At 29.5% G+C, this 18,906-nt stretch overlaps 1 protein-coding gene across 4 annotated transcripts; it reads right to left on the minus strand.

The window, feature by feature from the left end:
• Positions 1 to 276: 276 nt before the first annotated feature.
• LOC105250247 (solute carrier family 26 member 10) lies at positions 277 to 18,185 on the minus strand. 4 transcript variants are annotated; one of them, XM_011256239.3, is made up of 15 exons: positions 17,881 to 18,185; positions 16,294 to 16,324; positions 10,154 to 10,267; positions 9,446 to 9,607; positions 8,240 to 8,350; positions 7,848 to 8,023; positions 7,302 to 7,469; positions 4,749 to 4,853; positions 4,506 to 4,639; positions 4,071 to 4,233; positions 3,660 to 3,836; positions 2,020 to 2,292; positions 1,531 to 1,704; positions 1,181 to 1,307; positions 277 to 856 (listed from the first exon to the last, which is right to left on the minus strand). In XM_011256239.3, the coding sequence occupies exons 1-15, from the start codon at positions 17,914 to 17,916 to the stop codon at positions 681 to 683; spliced, it is 2,127 nt and encodes a 708-aa protein (XP_011254541.1). In that variant the 5' UTR covers positions 17,917 to 18,185; the 3' UTR covers positions 277 to 680. The 4 variants fall into 4 exon arrangements, with proteins under 4 accessions (XP_011254541.1, XP_025269119.1, XP_011254543.1 ...); XM_025413334.1 differs by lacking the exons at positions 16,294 to 16,324; positions 17,881 to 18,185 and adding an exon at positions 15,293 to 15,311; XM_011256241.3 differs by lacking the exons at positions 16,294 to 16,324; positions 17,881 to 18,185 and adding an exon at positions 13,431 to 13,664.
• Positions 18,186 to 18,906: the final 721 nt, after the last annotated feature.

The following is an 18,906-nucleotide window of genomic DNA, read 5'->3' on the forward strand; positions in this document are numbered from 1 at the left end:
TTAAAAATATTTTCGTAGATAAATTTCAAAAATAAATTTTTGCTCTTTGTAGTGTACATCTAGAGATATGTGTATAACATGTTAGTTAATACTAATATAATACTAAATATAATACTGATATTAAAGTTAATACTAATATAACTTAACTAATATATAATTATATTAATATATAATTACTAATATAATTATTATTTAATAATTTCTATTTATTATTAATTTTGCTATTACAACATGGCAAAAAATATTATTACAAAACTTTTCTACTTATTTCTATATATTATTTATTATTTATTAATGTTAACTTCGTTTTATATGAATTCTTCGTATGAAGAATTCTTATGTGAATTTTATAATTTGTTATTCTATCTCTTGATGACTTTAATTATCATATGATATTCGATGAGACATCAAACATTATCATTTCTTCTTTGTTTGTAAATTTTTATATAAAGTTCCACATTAAGCTTCTGCTAATATAATAATGAATCGCAATATTGCTATTGCTAGTCAATAATTTTTATTTATTTAGTTATGTTATTATATTCTACTCCTTTCTTGTTCAAGTTTAACTTGTACCTAAATATCAGTACTTAAATTTGTATTAACGTTTATAAATAAGAATCGCGATAATAAAGAAAAACTATTCGTTTCTTTTTCGTTGTATATACGCTATGTAAGTCTCATAGTCTACTAAGGCAGTTCTCATCGTGAATCCTAGTATTCCATGTAGGTATCGATGGCACCTCGTTGTGAGAAAGTGCAAAATGAACTGCGTCGGCAACGGTGGGAAACATGGCGAAAAAATTCTCGTTATATTCGGTTATGTTGCTTTTCTTCATTGTTTCATAAACTGGACCTGCACAAAATCGCGATTTATTAAATTTTTCTTTTTAAGAAATTGACTCTGGATATCAAAGCCGGTGTAATTTCGATAAATATGGATTTTTATGCTATAGAAAAGTAAAAAAAGAAATCGTTTATTTATTTGTAATAATAGAAATGCGATGATTCAGGTACGAGCCTTCTTCGTGTTTAGGATGCATTAAGATATTAATCGGGAAGGAAATGTCATGTATGATAAATAACATTGATTAAATTTTGCATATAATTAACCTCTTATTGATCGAAATTACATGAATATAAATTTACGTCGAAGATTGATTTATATAGATATACTTACCGGAACAACCGGTTATATGAACAGACACTCCTATGCTGCAATAATCATCGATGATGTTCCGTATCGCATTCGCACCTGCCAGATCGACATGCGACAACGCGGTGAAATCCAATATGAGAATGCGTAACTGTATAAATTAAGAATCGAGCGTAAAGTTAGAAAGATAGTTGAAATAATATAAATCAATATGATAAAGATAGTTATTTATCTTGAATGAATATAAAATTATGCGCCGGATAATTTAATTTTTTTTCTACGCAGATTTTTTTCACTGAATTTTCTTAAATTATATACCTTAAATTTACCTTTTTATTTTCTTTAAATTTACCTTTTTAATTTCCTTAAATTACCTTTTTAATTTCCTCCGTCGTCTCTCCATTACATGAGATTTTCAGACGTCTGTTTAGTTCTTTTCGAGGCACTAACTCCGCAATCTTGTATACTTCCTCATAAAAATATTGCCTGGACGCAAAGTTCAGGCTGCCGGAATAATGGAAGATTTTAATACCGGGAATTTCTACGGTCTGAAAATATTTATTGTCATTAATTTGCTATTCAAACGATTCGTTAAATTCAGTAAATCGTTCTCAGCGGTAGGAAGATTCAAATTATTTGAATAATCCACAGATTTTATGATTTTGCTCGAACATTAAACCGAAAATTCAAACTTCAATTCTGAATTATAATTCATCATTTCTTTTAATTTACAAATTTACATACATTATTAGAATTAGAGTGTCAAAAAATTAGAGTATCAAAATATTAAAGTATCATAAAAGAGATAGAGATTAGAGAAATGAAACAATGCCGAGGAAAGTTGAACTATAAGTTCTCCATACTCCTTTGTATCTCCTGGCATCCAGGTAGAGTTCGGTGCCGGGCGCAAGAGCGAGCTTGCACGTGTAAGGACGCACTGCGAGGACGAGTAATCGCACGACGCAGAGAAGCACGCCGACCAATAAACCGTATTCTACGTCGAAAAAAACTACGATGACAAAAGTGACGGCCCAAATGCCGGCGTCCGTCTTGTCCAGTCTCCAGAATTTCCCGAATTCAGTGACCTTCATCAACATCCCTTTCAACGCCACCACGATTATGCTCGCTAGAACACACTGTGAATCCCCAACGGATATCATAATCGCTATTGAATTTGTTCTTAAATATTTGTCAATACATTTTTTAAGTATAAATTAAGGATGTTTTGTATGTCGCAGCAAAAAATAGCTGAAAATTAATATTGATGAATATCCGCTTTTGGTGTATTTTGAATAAAAAATTGTGTGGAATATTTGATCTTGGCTACAATTTGATCTTGGCTACAGTGCAGAGATGTATTTTTTAATATTTATTGTGTTTTTACTGAAATATTCCAAATTTTGTTAATCGAAATGATTAACTTTTGGCAGAGAATTTCGTCTTGTGACACATGGCTAACTTCATTGAATTATATTTAATATCTTTTTAACCAATTAGTACTTGTATAATATTATTTGCCCAAATATTTCCTCTGTATCTAAACTTTTGCAAATTTTAAACAAATTCTGAATATTATTTCCATGTGTTTTTGTCATTTGAATCGACGTAGTTATACGTTTCCCATAAAAACACATGTTAATTCAAATTAAAATCCTTATAACTTGTAAACGCTTTAGTGAATCGATTTAAAAATTGTACTGAAGATTCTAAACATATGTAAGGACATTCTGTACAATTAAATGTACATTCTGTACATTTTCATTAAATTCTCAATATTTTGACAACAGGTACAAAACATCCTTAATAGTTATTAATAATCTGTTTAGAAGTTTCATAGAAAAAAATAGATAAAAATAGATAATAAAAAAAACGAATAAATATATCCATGATGTAAGAATGTTTTATACGTACAACCCCAGCAAAAAGTAGCTGAAAATTAATATTGACGAATATCCACTTTGGTGTATTTTGAGTAAGAAATTGGGTGGAATATTACAATTTAATCTACAGTGCAGAGATGTATTTTTTAATATTTATTGCGTTTTTACTGAAATATGAATTTTGTTAATCGAAATGATTAATGATTAATTTTTGGCAGAGAATTTCGCCTTGTGACAGATACATGGCTTATTTCATTGAATTATATAATATTTTTTTAACCAGTTAGTACTTGTATAATATTATTTGCCCAAATATTTCCTCTGTATCTAAACTTTTGCAAATTTTAAATAAATTTTGAATATTATTTTGTTGAATATTATGTAGTTTTGTCATTTGAATCGACGTGGTTATACGTTTCCCATAAGAACACATATTAATTCGGTGCAAATTAAAATCCTTATAACGTGAACGCTTTAGTGAATTGATTTAAAAATTATACTGAAGATTCTAAACATATGTAAGGACATTTTGTACAATTTTAATTAAATTCTCAATATTTTTAAAATAGGTACAAAACATCCTTAAATGAAAATATCATACGAAATCGAAGGAGAATAATTACTCGTGGCAGAGGTTGAAAGAATGGCCCGATCCATAGTAATACGCTGACTAGGATTGCACATGATATCAAGCTTGCCAGCTGTGTGTGTCCGCCAACAGTTTGCTGAATCAACGTTCTGGATAATGAAGCCGTGATAGGCATGCAGGAAAAGAAGGAGCCTACAAGATTACCTAATCCCTGCAAAAAGAATTAAATGTTCCACTTTCTTGAAATATATTGATATTTTTATACTTATTAAATTTATTAAAGGCAACATCAGCTTCTAATATATTATACATATAGTGAAAGGAAATAGTCTAATTGAAAATGATAATTAAGATAAAAATTATTTTTTTTAAATATATTTTTTTGAATACATTTCGATATTCATGTTTGAATATGCTATAAATATATTATATTTTCAATGCTTACTTGCGCTATCAATTCTTGATTGGAATCAACTTCATAACCCATCTTTTGCGCGAAAATCAATGCCATAGACATCGATATTGTGTAAGCGACCATGGTAATCACGAAACTGTCCACTAAGATGTTAGGTATAAGCGATAACGGTGGTATTGATGGGACTGGCAATCTAAAAATCTTGACATTATGATAGTTTGAAGTTTATTTTAATAGTTTACTTTCACAGCTTCCTTGTGATGTAAAGTATATGTATATATTTTAATAATTTTATTTTTTCAATATTAAAATATATATTTTTTTTTTCAAAGATGTATAAAATTTTCGAAATTATTTTTAATATAATCATACGAAAATGATATTCTCGCAATAGACTACAAATTTTTCACTAAAAGCTGTAAAAGATAAATCGATCAAATGTTTAAAGATTCAAAAAGTATTTACCCCACCGGTATATCGCCGACAGTTACTACGCCGTAAGTATCCGCTAGATTCATTTGCATTGATACCACAGTACCAACTACTACTGCAAGCATTTCTATAGGAACTGGGAAGGAACATAACTTTGAGACTCTTGGCTGAAATTCAAATTATTTCTTTTTAGAATGCAAAAAAATGGTACATGCTTTTCTGGCAAGAATACATTCTTTGTTTCACTCAAAAAGCATAATTACGTATTTTACTAACCTTAAGAACTTCATTATTGAAAATAAGTGCTAAGATAGTGATGCAAGATAATATTACGGCTGTTGTATTGATATCGTTGAAATTGTTGAAAATATCTACATAAGTCTGAAAAAAATCATTCGTGCTGTATTAAGTTGAAATAAAAATTTATTCCGCTGAAATTATAATAATATCAGAGCCAAAATCACACAAAATAGTAATTTATAAAGTAATAAGTGTAATAAATATATTTGGAATAAACGAAAATACGTTGTAAAAACGTGTTATCTATTACTTTTTTTGCGTTTTATATTTTTAGAATATGAAAACTAAAAATATACACATAACAAAAATTGTCAGGAATTTGATGCATCGTTTAATGAAAAGAAATACTGACGTTTTGGAATTTTTTTAAAAAGAAAATTGAAGCAATCGACATAATAAAAAATCTATATTTTTTGCCGTGCTATTTCAACTGTTTTATAATAGAGCATTTTCTCGTAACAATTGTGTTATCACACTGAGAAAAAATCTGGTTGCATTAATTAGAATTCTGATAGGGTTGCATTAATTAGAATTCTGATAGGTTCAACCAGTAAGTCTGTTGGAAAATGGACGAACCAGAATTCTTGTAGGAATTATCAGATAAATCTGATTAATTTCTTCCTGTTAAATTTACTAAATTTTCTGGTTAATAATACTAAACTTATCAGCACCAAGTCGTCTAAAATTTTTTCCAACTAATTTCAAAAGTTTGTTTAATATTTTGAATTCCAACAAGATTATTGGATAAATTCAATCCAGATTATTAAATAAATTATTTTAAATTCAGTTTGTTAGGAATTAAACTGATAAACAGTGATGCAAGAAGAGGATGCAGCTCAAACACACACAATCAGAGAGCTAACGTCCTCTTTTTGGCACTACTGCTCGTAAGAGAAAAAAATATACTTTGGATTTAATGTTAATACTAGTTCTTTATATACATTTAATGGCAAATATTGAGTATGAGTTAAGAGTGGCAAGCAAAGAAATTAATGTAACTCGCCTAGTGGCAAGCAAAGAAATTAATGTAACAAGAAATTTTATAAATCCAACCAGAAAATATTAACCAAATCCTTATAGTAAAATCTATTAAACGTTTTAGTTATAAAAAATTGAGTCTTATCATAATAACTAGAAATTCTTGTTTGATTTAACCAAAATGCCTTCAATCATATACGTCTTGGTACAATCAAACGATTTTTCTCAGTGCAATTGCTATTAACATAGTTCTTTGAAATCAGTGCTATAATTATATCTACAGGGTGTCCTAAAAGTCCCGGATCGGTCGAATATTTCATAAACTATGCACTTTAGAAAGAAATGTTTCAGACAAAAGTTATATGACTTGAAGGGGGTCATCAGATAGCAATAGTAGCAATGATTTGACATGGGAGAGTCATTTGAAAGTCATGTGAAGATCACCGTCAATTTCTTAAATGGAACTCCCTATTTTTAATTAAATATTCTAGTAGCTCACGTCGAGAGCTTTCCAAAACACTATAATAAAGAATTTCTTTATTGAGTACTTTTCGAGTTATGAGCCTTGAAATCATTTCTTAATTTTGCATAAACCATAAAATATCTAGTAAAATATTCATTTTTCGATTATTTTACCTTAATACTTTTATGTACAAAATAATGAGAGGAATCAATTGATGTAAAGAAAACACATAGTTGTTAAAAAAAAAATATGTAATTGTTAATTGCAAATTACATATTTTTTTCTTAAAAACAACTATGTTTTTTCTTTACACCAATTGATTTCTCTCATTATTTTGTACATAAAAGTATTAAGGTAAGATGATCGAAAAATGAATATTTTACAAGATATTTTACGGTTTATGTAAAATTAAGAAATGATTTCAAGCCTCATAACTAGAAAAGTACTCAATGAAGAAATATTTAATTAAGTGTTTTGGAAAGCTCTCGAGATAAGCTACACGAATATGTAATAAAAAATAGGGAATTCCATTTAAGAAATTGACGGTAATCTTCACGTGACTTTAAAATGACTCTCCCATGTCAAATCATTGCCACTATCTGATGATCCCCTTCAAGCCATACAACTTTTGTCTGAAACATTTCTTTCTAAAGTGCATAGTTTATGAAATATTCGATCGGTCCGGGACTTTTGAGACACCCTGTATATTGAATTTTGTTTTTGTGTATTGTCAAAAATAATTTTTATTACTAGTTTCTATTAATGAGATATTATATATCGCGATTCACGCTCCCTGACCTTTTGGCAACCTCACGTAATCTTTGCATACATATCACGTAATATACTCTCAGCGTTTAAATTACAACTTGATTACATGAGATATATCTACAGGAAGCGTTCGCCACGATTGCTTAAATGTTTGTCGAGTGCAAACGTTATATGTTTGACGACGAAAAAGAAAAAGGAAAAACAAGAAGAAGAAACGTAAGAGCAGAAGTGTATTAGTGGTGCCGTACTCATTTCAGTTAGAGAGAAGACTCGACTAATGTTTGCATCGCCAAACAAAACTTAGCCGTTACTGTACTCACGAGAATAAGCTTGAACGCACCCTTGCGTCGTGGCAGGTCGCTCAGCCCGAAGAGATCCCTTATTTGCGATGTAAACACGTGCAATGCCGCTGCAGTCGTGAATCCACTCACGAGGCTGTCCGCAAGGAGAGACGAGATTATGCCCAAACGCAGCACGTACATTCCTAACTAGATGAAATATTTTGAGCAATACGCAAGAAAGGTCAAGGGAGCGAAATGTATAAACATACCCCAGATTGTGGAAACGAAGTAATTAAAATGAGCCAACCGAAATACTAAGTAAAATACTAAATAATTTATTAAATTGGATTCTTTAAAGAGATGAAGAGGGATAAAAAGGTATTTAAAATTTAAATTAATTTTTAATTTTTTAATAAATAATTAAATAGATTAACTTAAAATGATTCCGGAAGAAAGATGTAGCAAAGAAAAAGTTGAAAGCACAAAAAAATGGTGATTTTCATAGAGAGCATTAAATTAATTATATATAATATAATATAATATAATTAAATAATTGGATTTGGAATATATATAAAGTTGTTATACCTGTATAACTGCAACCGTAAATGTGACTGCAGTTGCAATCTCCACCGGCGAGTATTGATGGCTTATGTCGGAAATGAAGGTGCCGTTCTCGGTTGACGTGCTATTTGCCGAAATTGCACTGGTACTGTATGTGGTAACGACTTTTCCAGTCATCATGCAGATGAGCGCGAATGTACCTTAATTAACATAGAAGCGGCAATCCTGCTTAATTACGGTGCTCTCTGAATTAAGTAGCAGCTAAACGTAATTTCTGAATAAACATTGACTCGAAGGTTTGCATTAATTTAAATAATTTGTTGACCTCTGGATTAAATTATTTTAATATGAACAATGTTCGTTTATGTTCCGTGTTCTTTAATTTTTTTTTAATATAATCTACAAAATACGCTTACCCATGGAGTTGTGTCTGGATGTGCCGAGAAAAAAATACACCAGAACCGGAAAGAAAGCCATGTATATACCAACAATTGGCGGAACATTGCCCAGAATAGCGTACGCCATACCTATGAGAACAATATCGACAATAGAGCCTTAAATAATATACGAATCACCGGATAAGTATAACAAGAGATACTAGAATTCGTAGTTATGATGATAAGTATTATCGAATATTCATAGAACAAAATATACAAAGACATTTCTTGAAAAGAAGAAAGAAAAGAGAACGAAATAGAACATTAAATACGCATTAAACTACGTATATAAATAAGTATCCCGTACAACAAGCCATAAATATAATAATAAATAAGTATCCAAACTTTTAATAATGCAATAAATAACTGAAAAAAAATTAGGAAGGCAAAATGTATGTTAAGATATATGTATTTGGCATTTCTTTATCATGAGGTAAAAGTTTTTCACTCATTTCAATCGATATGCAATAGCGGAGTGGATTACGTAAATTATCTTGATCTGTAACATACTAATATAAAATTTAAGTTGTATACTCAAAATCACTAATATTTCAAAAAATTATTATTTTGTGCATCGCATTTCATGTTTGATGTATACAAGAAAATCAGCAGATATTTTGAAATAATTATATTATAATTTTCGAACAACTATTTTTGTAAATACATTTTAAAGGATATTTAAAAATTATTTTTCAAATTCTTGTTTAAATCATCCAAATCAATCATTCAAATAAATATATAATATAATAAAGAAGGACAAAATTTAAAAAAATCGAAAAGCGCGTGCGGGATTGATATCAAATTAACATATTAAAAAAATTAATTACCTCAAAATTGTTCCGCCGTTGCTTGATGCTTCCTAAACTTTTTCCTTCTCCTCTCAGATTTCTTAAGATTTATCAGACATTCGCGCATTGAATTCACTCGCGAATTTATGTCAATATTAATGAAAATGCGCGTGATAATTAATTAATTAATATGAAACGAATCATCCATAGAAAAATGATATGTATGAATTCGCAAAATTTAAACAAATTATTATCGATGAAACCGTTTTATAAACGTTAAAAGATCGCGTTTGGATACTTATTTTCCTTTTCAGACTAAACCTTCCAGTTAATGAGCCCTCTCACCAATATCAATATATTATACATTATCATTTCGGAATCATATAGTGCAACATACCTTGTGGAATATGCATTACAGCAACAGTAATTCCGGCAATAATATCTCCCAAAATATTGTTCTTCCAATCGTACGAAGAAAACCAGTCGATTAGAGGTATTGAACTTTTTAAAAGCTTAATTGGCTTGATATTTTTGCATCGTCTTGACACTTCATTTCTAACTAAAGAAAACCAGAAGTTTTTGTGATTAAATTAAATAATAACTGAAAAAAGAGAATCTTAATATTTTCATTATTTTTTAAATATATCAAATTATTATATCATCAAATATTAAATATATAATGTCATGTAATGTTTTTAGTAATGTAGAGAGAGAGAGAGAGAAAGAAGAACAAGAAGAATAATTCGCTTATAAAATTTTAAAGCAATTCTACTTTATATGTTTCAAATACAATTGAATTATTATTAAAGAATATCGAGTAATTTGTAACAATTATCTCAAGTTTATTAAAACCATGAAACTTTAAATTTTTTCTAGCATAGATATAATTCTACTTAATTTTTGAAAAAAACGATGACCTTTCTTAGAATCTTAATGCGTTCTCTGTCAATCGGTTTATATCAATTTCAACTAATAACGATTTTATTAATAACGGTTAATGTTTCGAGCACGGAAAGATGATTTGTCGAAAAAGTGTGAGGCTAAAGTGATAAAATAAATAAATAAATAGTATCTTCATTCATGTTGAAGGGATTTTGACACTTACGGGTTCTTTTGGGTTTCACATATTTACACAAGTGATTAAGTTCGTCCTGCTGATAGATCGGTCGTCTGACTGTCAATTCTGGAACAGTCGCCGACATGTCGTCGCTCCAGTAGTCTACGAACGAATAATAGTTGAATGAAATTAAAAACTTATAGAAATTATCCTCGTAACATGGAAAAGTTCGAATTTTTTTCTTGTGTTCGGTCATTCAAGTTAATGAATATAATTAGTAGATAATTAGTAGATTAGATAAACGGAACCTTATTATTTTTATCTTCATTATCGAATGACTCATATGATTTGAAGAGCCCTCAACATAATTTATAGCATTGGAGAAAAATGTAGATATTGAATTTAAATTAAACATAATATTTTGATTATTTTATTTTAATAATTTAAAAAAATAATTTTAATAAAATATTTTAATAAATTTTAATAAAATATAATTTAAGTAAAATCGTGTAATGATGTGAAAAGATACAGATATTGCAGAAAATAATTTATCAATAATATAAAAATTTAGAAACGCCTGAATAAAACTAACGTATGCAAAAATAAAATGAAATAGGATTTATTTTATTCGACAGATTATGGATTAAGTAAGTGAGGAGATATTTATGTTTATATTTATGTGTGTACACATGTTTTGTTAAGCATGTCATACGCTTGTCACATTTAATGACGCGTATTTTGTTAAAATGACGTATTAATCGCGCGATATAATCGCCAAGAATTCTTCGGTAAACAACGAGCGCAATCTATCAAGCTTGCAACCTTTCTATTAGGTTAAGGCAAGCAAATTTCGTTTGTTCGATGTAAACCGAAACGAGTATTATGAAAAGATTAGTTTGGCATGGCCGGCATTGTCGAAAGAAATTGATCACGTAATCGATAATATGCGATCGAGTTATACGATAGAATTGTATGGTTCGCGTTTGACAAGTTTTATTGGTAAATGTTTACAGTCATTATTTCGGAAAATTTAAATTACAATGTGCGATAACTTGACCAAAGATCGATGTACCATTAAAAATTATTTTTTTTTTATTAAATGAGTGGTAATAAATAAATAAAAAAAAAAAATATATATATATATATATATATATAGGTATATATAAATTATGTTAAAATGTATTGCTTTTTTCGTTTTACGTAGCAGAAATTTTATTTGAAATTTTAAAAGAAATAATAGATTTAGTAGAAGAAATATATATGTATAACTATTTCTTCCATTATTTCTTTTAAAATTTGATGTAAAAACTCTATTACGTGAAACGAAAAAAGAAACGATAAATTTTAACATAATTTCAAGTTCATAAACTCAAGTCAATCTATTAAATATTACAAAAGTTTAATGCAATCGAGGTAAACTAATTGTAAGATCTGAATGTAAGGCGTCACATTGGCGTTCACACGATTAATTTAATAATGCGACTTTCTAATTGATTACAATCATCAATGAATATTATCACGATTAAAATTAAATTACGCAACGATATCAATATTTAATAATATAATTATTAGTATTTTGGTCACAAACTACCTGTTGACATCGTGAAAATGTATCTTGAGGTATCTCGGAACTCGATTATTCACGATTCTGTCTCGTGGTATGATAAGCGAACTTTCACGAGCTAAGTAGATCTGTTAACTAAATGAGCGTTTGTAACGCGCCACTAGTCGGTACTATTCAGTTTTATTGTCAATGTAATTGGCCGATATCCTGATTCAATATTTTCAATAGAGATAATTTTTTTAATGAACACAAAATGTACGCATCACCTAATACAGTCATATCTGTCACTTATCCTACCACCTAATACATAGTTTACATTCAAGATTTTGTACTACTTATTGGATTCAGCTGAAAGCACTGATTGAGATAAGTAATCTTTTAGATAAGTAGATAATGAAATAAGACATTAGACAGCTGTTAATAGATATCCCGAACACCATTTAAGACGTTTGATACAGTAAAGGTAAGAAAAATTATCTTAATAAACGTGACGTATCGAAACGTAACGTCATGAAAAAATAACGACACAATATACATATGTATATTACATCGTTAATTTATTATAAAAGCAAAAGATTTATGAAACTTTGAGTTAACCGCATAAATAATGAACAAGAACAAAGAGTGGCAACTTCACATATTTTTACATATTTTTGAATTATCTTTTACTGTGCGACAGCACTTCTATTTCTTAAGGTTCGCTACCGCGATATTATAACAATTATTCCTTCTAAAAATATAATAACAAAGTTTGTTATTTTTGAAACATTTTAAAATGTAGATATATTGCACAGAAAAAAAGTGTCAAATCAAATTAAATTTCAACATTACAATTCAACATTTCAATATTACAGTCTTATTTTAATATTGTAATTGTCACCTCAAGAATATATAATTATTTAATTCCACTTTAAGAAAATTATAATCTTTGATTAAAAAATGATTCAAAAATTATTTTCTATCTAACATTGTTTTTGTTTTCTATTCAAGAAAATTAAATCTTAAATTATAAGAATATATTTTTCTCGATTGAATTATATAAAATGGCTTCATTCAGGCAAGCAATTATTCAAACAATTATATTTTTCTTCAATTAACAATATAATCTCATTTCAAGATTTCTATTAAATAAAAATAAATATATCTATTAAATAAAAAATAAATATATCCATTAAATAAAAAAATAAATATATTTTCAAGAATGTTCTTTTTTCCTGTGTGAGCATTATCATAAAATGTGACTGACAAATTAAAAAACAGATAACGAATTTCTTATAAAATAAAGCAGATCGCGTTTGATTAAGTATTGATATTTTTTTTAAACGCATTTAATGATTGGTTTTATATCAATTTAATAACACAGACCGACAAAATTTAGATCCAGAAACCAGAATATACTTTTCCTAAGGTTTTTAACGCGCTGAATTCGAATCCGATTTGAACATTCAATTTCTCAAAGATAAAAAAAGATATCCGGACAAATCAAAATGTTTTTTAAAGAATAAGAGTAGTTCTTTCGAATCCCATTAATGGTTTTATGAAAAAAAAATTACCTTGCGATATAACATAACCTCAAATATCTCGAAAAATTGTGATTTTGGCACTTTTAGATTAGAATATCTCGAAAACCGGAATCATCAGAGAAATTCTGACCTTGGATTCGAACTCAGCGCGTCGAAAACCTTCGAAAAAGTATATTCTGGTTTCTGGGTCTGAGGTTTGACCAAATTTTGTCGGTCTGTGTAATCATTGCAAACTTACTGTAACATATAAATATGTATAATCCACTGTAGCAATTATTGAATAAAAAAATAAAGCACAGAAGCAACCAGCATATTCTTCGCGATATGAGGTTAAAATTAGAGATATTCGGTTGACTGAACTCGATTTTATTATACTCGAATCAACTATAGCTCGCGTTAATCACTGCCAATTCGATAATTATTCGCGCGCGCGGTTTCGCAGACCGCAAGTGCACGCGGTGATAAACGAACGCATAATGCAATACGCTGCTTCCGATGACAGTGCACACGTGTGCTATATAACAAATTTCAAAAGATTCATAATCGCGACGTGACATATATCATTTGCCCTGGAGTAATATATCATCATATACCGCGTGTTACGAGAAAGCAAATCGCGCGGAAACAACAGACACGAATCTTCCTCGGCTTCTATCACAATTTAATCACGTTGGTGTCAATGGATTAATTTAATGTGCTTGTAAATTCGGGATTTCTAAATCCATTTGTTGTCAAATTACGTGTATACTTATACGAAATGGAGTGACAAGGATGGATTGAGTTTATGTCGAGACATCGTTCGCCGCCAATTTTCCTCATTCATTGTGTTATCATAAATCACACGTGCGTGAAAAATTATCGCTCCCTACATAGCTTCGAAATAAAACAATAGATAATTTTCAATGTGTATACATGTATCCACACACTAATAGATTTCAAAAATGTAAGGATGTTTGTATCTATTTTCAAAATATTGAGAATTTAATGAAAATTGTACAGTTATAAGGATTTTAATTTGCATCGAATTAACATGTGTTCTTATGGGAAACGTATAACCACGTCGATTCAAATGACAGAAACACGTGGAAATAATATTCAGAATTTGTTTAAAATTTGCAAAAGTTTAGATAGAGAGGAAATATTTGGTCAAATAATATTATACAAGTACTAACTCGTTAAAAAGATATTAAATATAATTCAATGAAGTTAGTCATGTATCTGTCACAAGGCGAAATTCTCTGCCAAAAGTTAAGGATGTATTGGATCGTCTGTCTCAAAAGTTAATCCAAAGTACCAAAAAATTAAAGTTGGGCAGAATACGAATTCTAATTGATCAAAAATTTTTTAAAAATCACGAAATCATACTTCAAAGTATTCTTTAATATAAATAGGTCTTAATTTCCAAGAAAATGTTGCCACGTTTTATCATCAATATTGCGTCAAACCGATAATCACAGTTATTTTTTTAATAGTAATTTCAAAACAAGGAAGTAAATCGTTTTAAAACTTTATGGGAACATTTTTACATGTATGAAGAATATAATATTACAAAATGAAATTTTTATCATCGTTCTTTTATTATTTGTGAATAATTTATTATCTGTCTCTTGAACGTTTACATAAGATCCTATATTAAAATCGCAAAATTCAAAAATTAATAACTTTTAAAGGAACAAGTAAAAAAATTTGAAATAATTTATGATGTGATTTAGAATATTATTAAGAATGTTAAATTAAAAATTCACGGCGACTTCATTGATTGTAATATATCTCCAATACATCCTTAACAAAATTCGGATCAATATTTCAGTAAAAAAAGCAATAAATATTAAAAAATACATCTCTGCACTGTAGCCAAGATCAAATTGTAACATTCCATACAATTTCTTACTCAAAATACACCAAAAGTGGATATATTCGTCAATATTGATTTTCAGCTACTTTTTCTTGCGATTGTACAAACAAAACATCCTTAAATAGACTTTAATAACACACAATTTACATTAATTAATCTATTTAATATTAATTTAAAGCTCTTCATTTTATTTATTATTATTATATATGTGAAAAAAAATCATAAGATAGTTCATTCCTTCGTACTTATATATTTTAACAATAACAGCGAACGTCCTTCTGATCCAATTCTGAGGAGAAAATGTCACATCCAAGAGAGATCTATTGCACGATAAATCGAAGAAGGAAAGGAAAATAAAAGAAACGTGCGATAATAGGATCTCTTGTTGTTGACGAAGAGAAATTCGTTTCACTGATTCTTTTTTTTTTCGCGTAAATCGCGACGTGTTCGTTTCTGTAAGACAATTTTGATTACGCGTTTAACGGGTCGCACCTAAATAGACGACAAACACTGCCGGTCTCGCCGCCCGCCGAAATTCTACTCACGGAATCTCGAGGGAATTCATCCGATTGCGTCAGCGTGACTTTACCGTTTAGTTTATTGGCCCTAATCAAACAGAGGTGTTTCTGCGAGGAACAATGAATATCGGTCGATTTCTCTCCCGATCTTGAGAAATCACGCGGGCAAACGCATCGATATGCGACGAGAGGCGTGTAAATTTTTTTTTCATTACGAAATCGCCTCAAGGTGCATTAGACATCATAAATATCCTAATGCATTTTGAATGCACTATTTCGGAGCACATTTCTGACGATTTTATTTTTAGAGTAAGTATATAATAATTATTTAAAAAATTTTTTTTCAACTGCCTGAAACGATAAATTGTGTTTGAAAACAGTTTTATTTTTTGCACATGTCGGAAATACAAGATTCTTGCATTTTTTAAATGACGCTGTATGCACTTTGTTGGTCACGATATGAAGTGGATATGATCTCTAAATAACCTTTAAATAACTATGAAATTTTTTATGTCTGAACTTTCAGCAGTATCCGGGCATCAATTTAAAAAATATGTACGAATAGCGAATAACGTATAAAAACGGAGAGTAGAATCATTTATGAGCGTTTAACGAAGAAATATTTTTTTTTTCAAGCGCATCGTTCGCGAGATATATTACGGCAATTAATCAACGAGCAAATTTCCTCAATATTTATGTCACGGCGAAAGATATCAAGCAAAACGTACCTCCTCCGTAGCTTGTTACGCTGGAGCTCAGCTGAAAAAGAAAAATATGATTTTGATAATACGAAGCGTTATCGATCATATCGCAGGTAGTCACGACGAATTTAAGGCGAGTTTCATTTCTTTTAACATTTTATAAATAAGGAGAGCATAAAAATCAGAGATAAAATTCCGCAGGTTTGATATGCGCTATGAATTTTTCATCCGTGACACGTGCGTGCGTGTGTTCAAATGTAAACTTGTACAGTTTGCGTGTACTTGAACTGAATTTCGTTCTCTGATATAATATGCTCTGGAAGAGCAAACAATCAATTTGATAGTTGTAAATGTTGAAATAATGCAAACGATGATTGTGCAAACGTTTCGCATGCATGATCGCTCTAATACAAGGGTGGGAGGAGGCGGGGAGGGGGGAAGGAATTTAAATCTATGTACTTAGACTCGCGTTCAGATTTAGGGTTGTATATAATTCTCAGTTTGCATAGTGATATCAAATTTTTCGTAATAAATAAATACAATTTAGAAGTATAGAAGATTATACAGGATGCCCCAAAAGTCCCGGACCGGTCGAATATTTCATAAACTATGCACTTTAGAAAGAAATGTTTCAGACAAAAGTTGTATGGCTTGAAGGGGGCCATCAGATAGTGATGCAATGATTTGATATGGGAGAGTCATTTGAAAGTCACGTGAAGATCACCGTCAATTTCTTAAATAGAACTTCCTATTTTTTATTACATATTCGTGTAGCTTATCTCGAGAGCTTTCCAAAACACTATAATTAAATATTTTTTCATTGAGTATCTATGAATATCTTGTAAAATATTCATTTTTCGATCATCTTACCTTAATAATTTTATGTACAAAATAATGAGAGGAATCAATTGATGTAAAGAAAAAACATAATTGTTTTTAAAAAAAAAATATGTAATTTGCAATTAACAATTACATTTTTTTTTTTTAAACAATTATGTGTTTTCTTTACACCAATTGATTCCTTTCATTATTTTGTACATAAAAGTATTAAGGTAAGATAATCGAAAAATGAATATTTTACTAGATATTTTATGGTTTATGTAAAATTAAGAAATGATTTCAAGCCTCATAACTCGAAAAGTACTCAATAAATTCTTTATTATAGTGTTTTGGAAAGCTCTCGACGTGAGCTAGAATATTTAATAAAAAATAAGAAGTTCCATTTAAGAAATTGACGGTTATCTTCACGTGACTTTCAAATGACTCTCCCATGCCAAATCATTGCTACTATTGCTATCTGATGGCCCCCTTCAAGCCATATAACTTTTGTCTGAAACATTTCTTTCTAAAGTGTATAGTTTATGAAATATTCGACCGGTAGGGAACTTTTGGGACACCTTGTATATATCGTTATCTCTAAGAAGTATACTTGTGTTCCTCTAATTTGTACTTCTTGATTATTTGCTCGTATGTATCTACATAATTACATTATGTGAGAAATATGACGTCTATGATTTTTTGGGAGGGATATTTCTTAAAAAAGAGGAAAGTCCTCTTTTTACAAATTTTAAAAAATTTTTAAAAATTTCGCTTTCTCTCATAAATATTACTTACCAGATTTTCCTCGCTGGTCGACTTGGAATTTCCCATTTTGCCGCTGTCTCATCGTCCGTAGATGTACATACACTGTGTTATTTATACTGGTGCAAGATTTAGACTGGTAATCTCTCTCTTGTTATTCTTCTTCGCGATAAGTTTGTTGTATCGCTTTAGGACGATACGATAAACTTAGAATCCGAAATCTATTCTACCTTAATCCATCGAACGTTGGATAGCACTGCTGTACTGTTACGTATTCGCGTCAAGTTTCTCTCATTCCTTGTTTGCGCAGATACGACTGATCAGAGCTCATTGGGCGCATGATATTCATTAAACCCGATAATTCGAACTGACATAAAATACACACAACATAAATGATTGTGCTTGACCTCTCATTTAACGAACGAACGTTTCTCTCGAGCCATTTGCCTCATTCAACGTTACTCTTGACTTGACGTTTTTTTTATTTCGATTGCCAGATATATCATAAAAACAGAAAAATGTGCAACTTAACGATTAGATTAATTTGTTATTAGATTAATTAATTTATCCTTAATTCCATATTTAATCAAATTGTTGTCTTCTAATAAATTTCTGAATTTCGTTACAGAAGAAATTACATGTATTCAAAAAATAAAAATAAATAGGAAGGAATAAAAAAATAAAATAAAAAATGGATAAATAAAAATGAATATAATGAATAAAAAATAAATATATATATATACTTTGAATTGTCTTAGATATCTTGCAGTATTTTAAAGTGTGAAAAATATACGGTTTTTAATATTCTAAATCTAAACAATCAGTAACTGTTTTTTCAAATGCATACATTTGTATCGTTGTAATGTGCTGTATTAGAAGCCGCATTTTATTGCGTTCATACATAAGCTCAAGCGGCGCCGCTATATTTATTTGCATCTACTTGTTTGCCGTTTTTATCAGCTGTGATAAATTTCGTAGTATCTCTGATGTAAATGTATAACGTTCATGTGTTGTTTAGAACGAGTAACATATACAAGGTTAAAAGATTCCCAAGAGTGT

Source organism: Camponotus floridanus, unplaced genomic scaffold (genome assembly GCF_003227725.1).
Source record: "Camponotus floridanus strain SB8 unplaced genomic scaffold, Cflo_v7.5 scaffold65, whole genome shotgun sequence".
NCBI classification, from domain to species: Eukaryota; Metazoa; Arthropoda; class Insecta; order Hymenoptera; family Formicidae; genus Camponotus; species Camponotus floridanus.

Excerpts from the sequence above, each read along its gene's own strand:
- LOC105250247 (XM_011256239.3), bottom strand. The coding sequence starts at position 17,916 with ATGGGAAATTCCAAGTCGACCAGCGAGGAAAATCTG. Across the intron at positions 9,608-10,153 it reads TGTGAAACCCAAAAGAACCC|TTAGAAATGAAGTGTCAAGA; the intron begins GTAAGTGTCAAA and ends GGTTTTCTTTAG. Across the intron at positions 1,705-2,019 it reads ATGCCAGGAGATACAAAGGA|ACCGTAGAAATTCCCGGTAT; the intron begins GTATGGAGAACT and ends AAATATTTTCAG.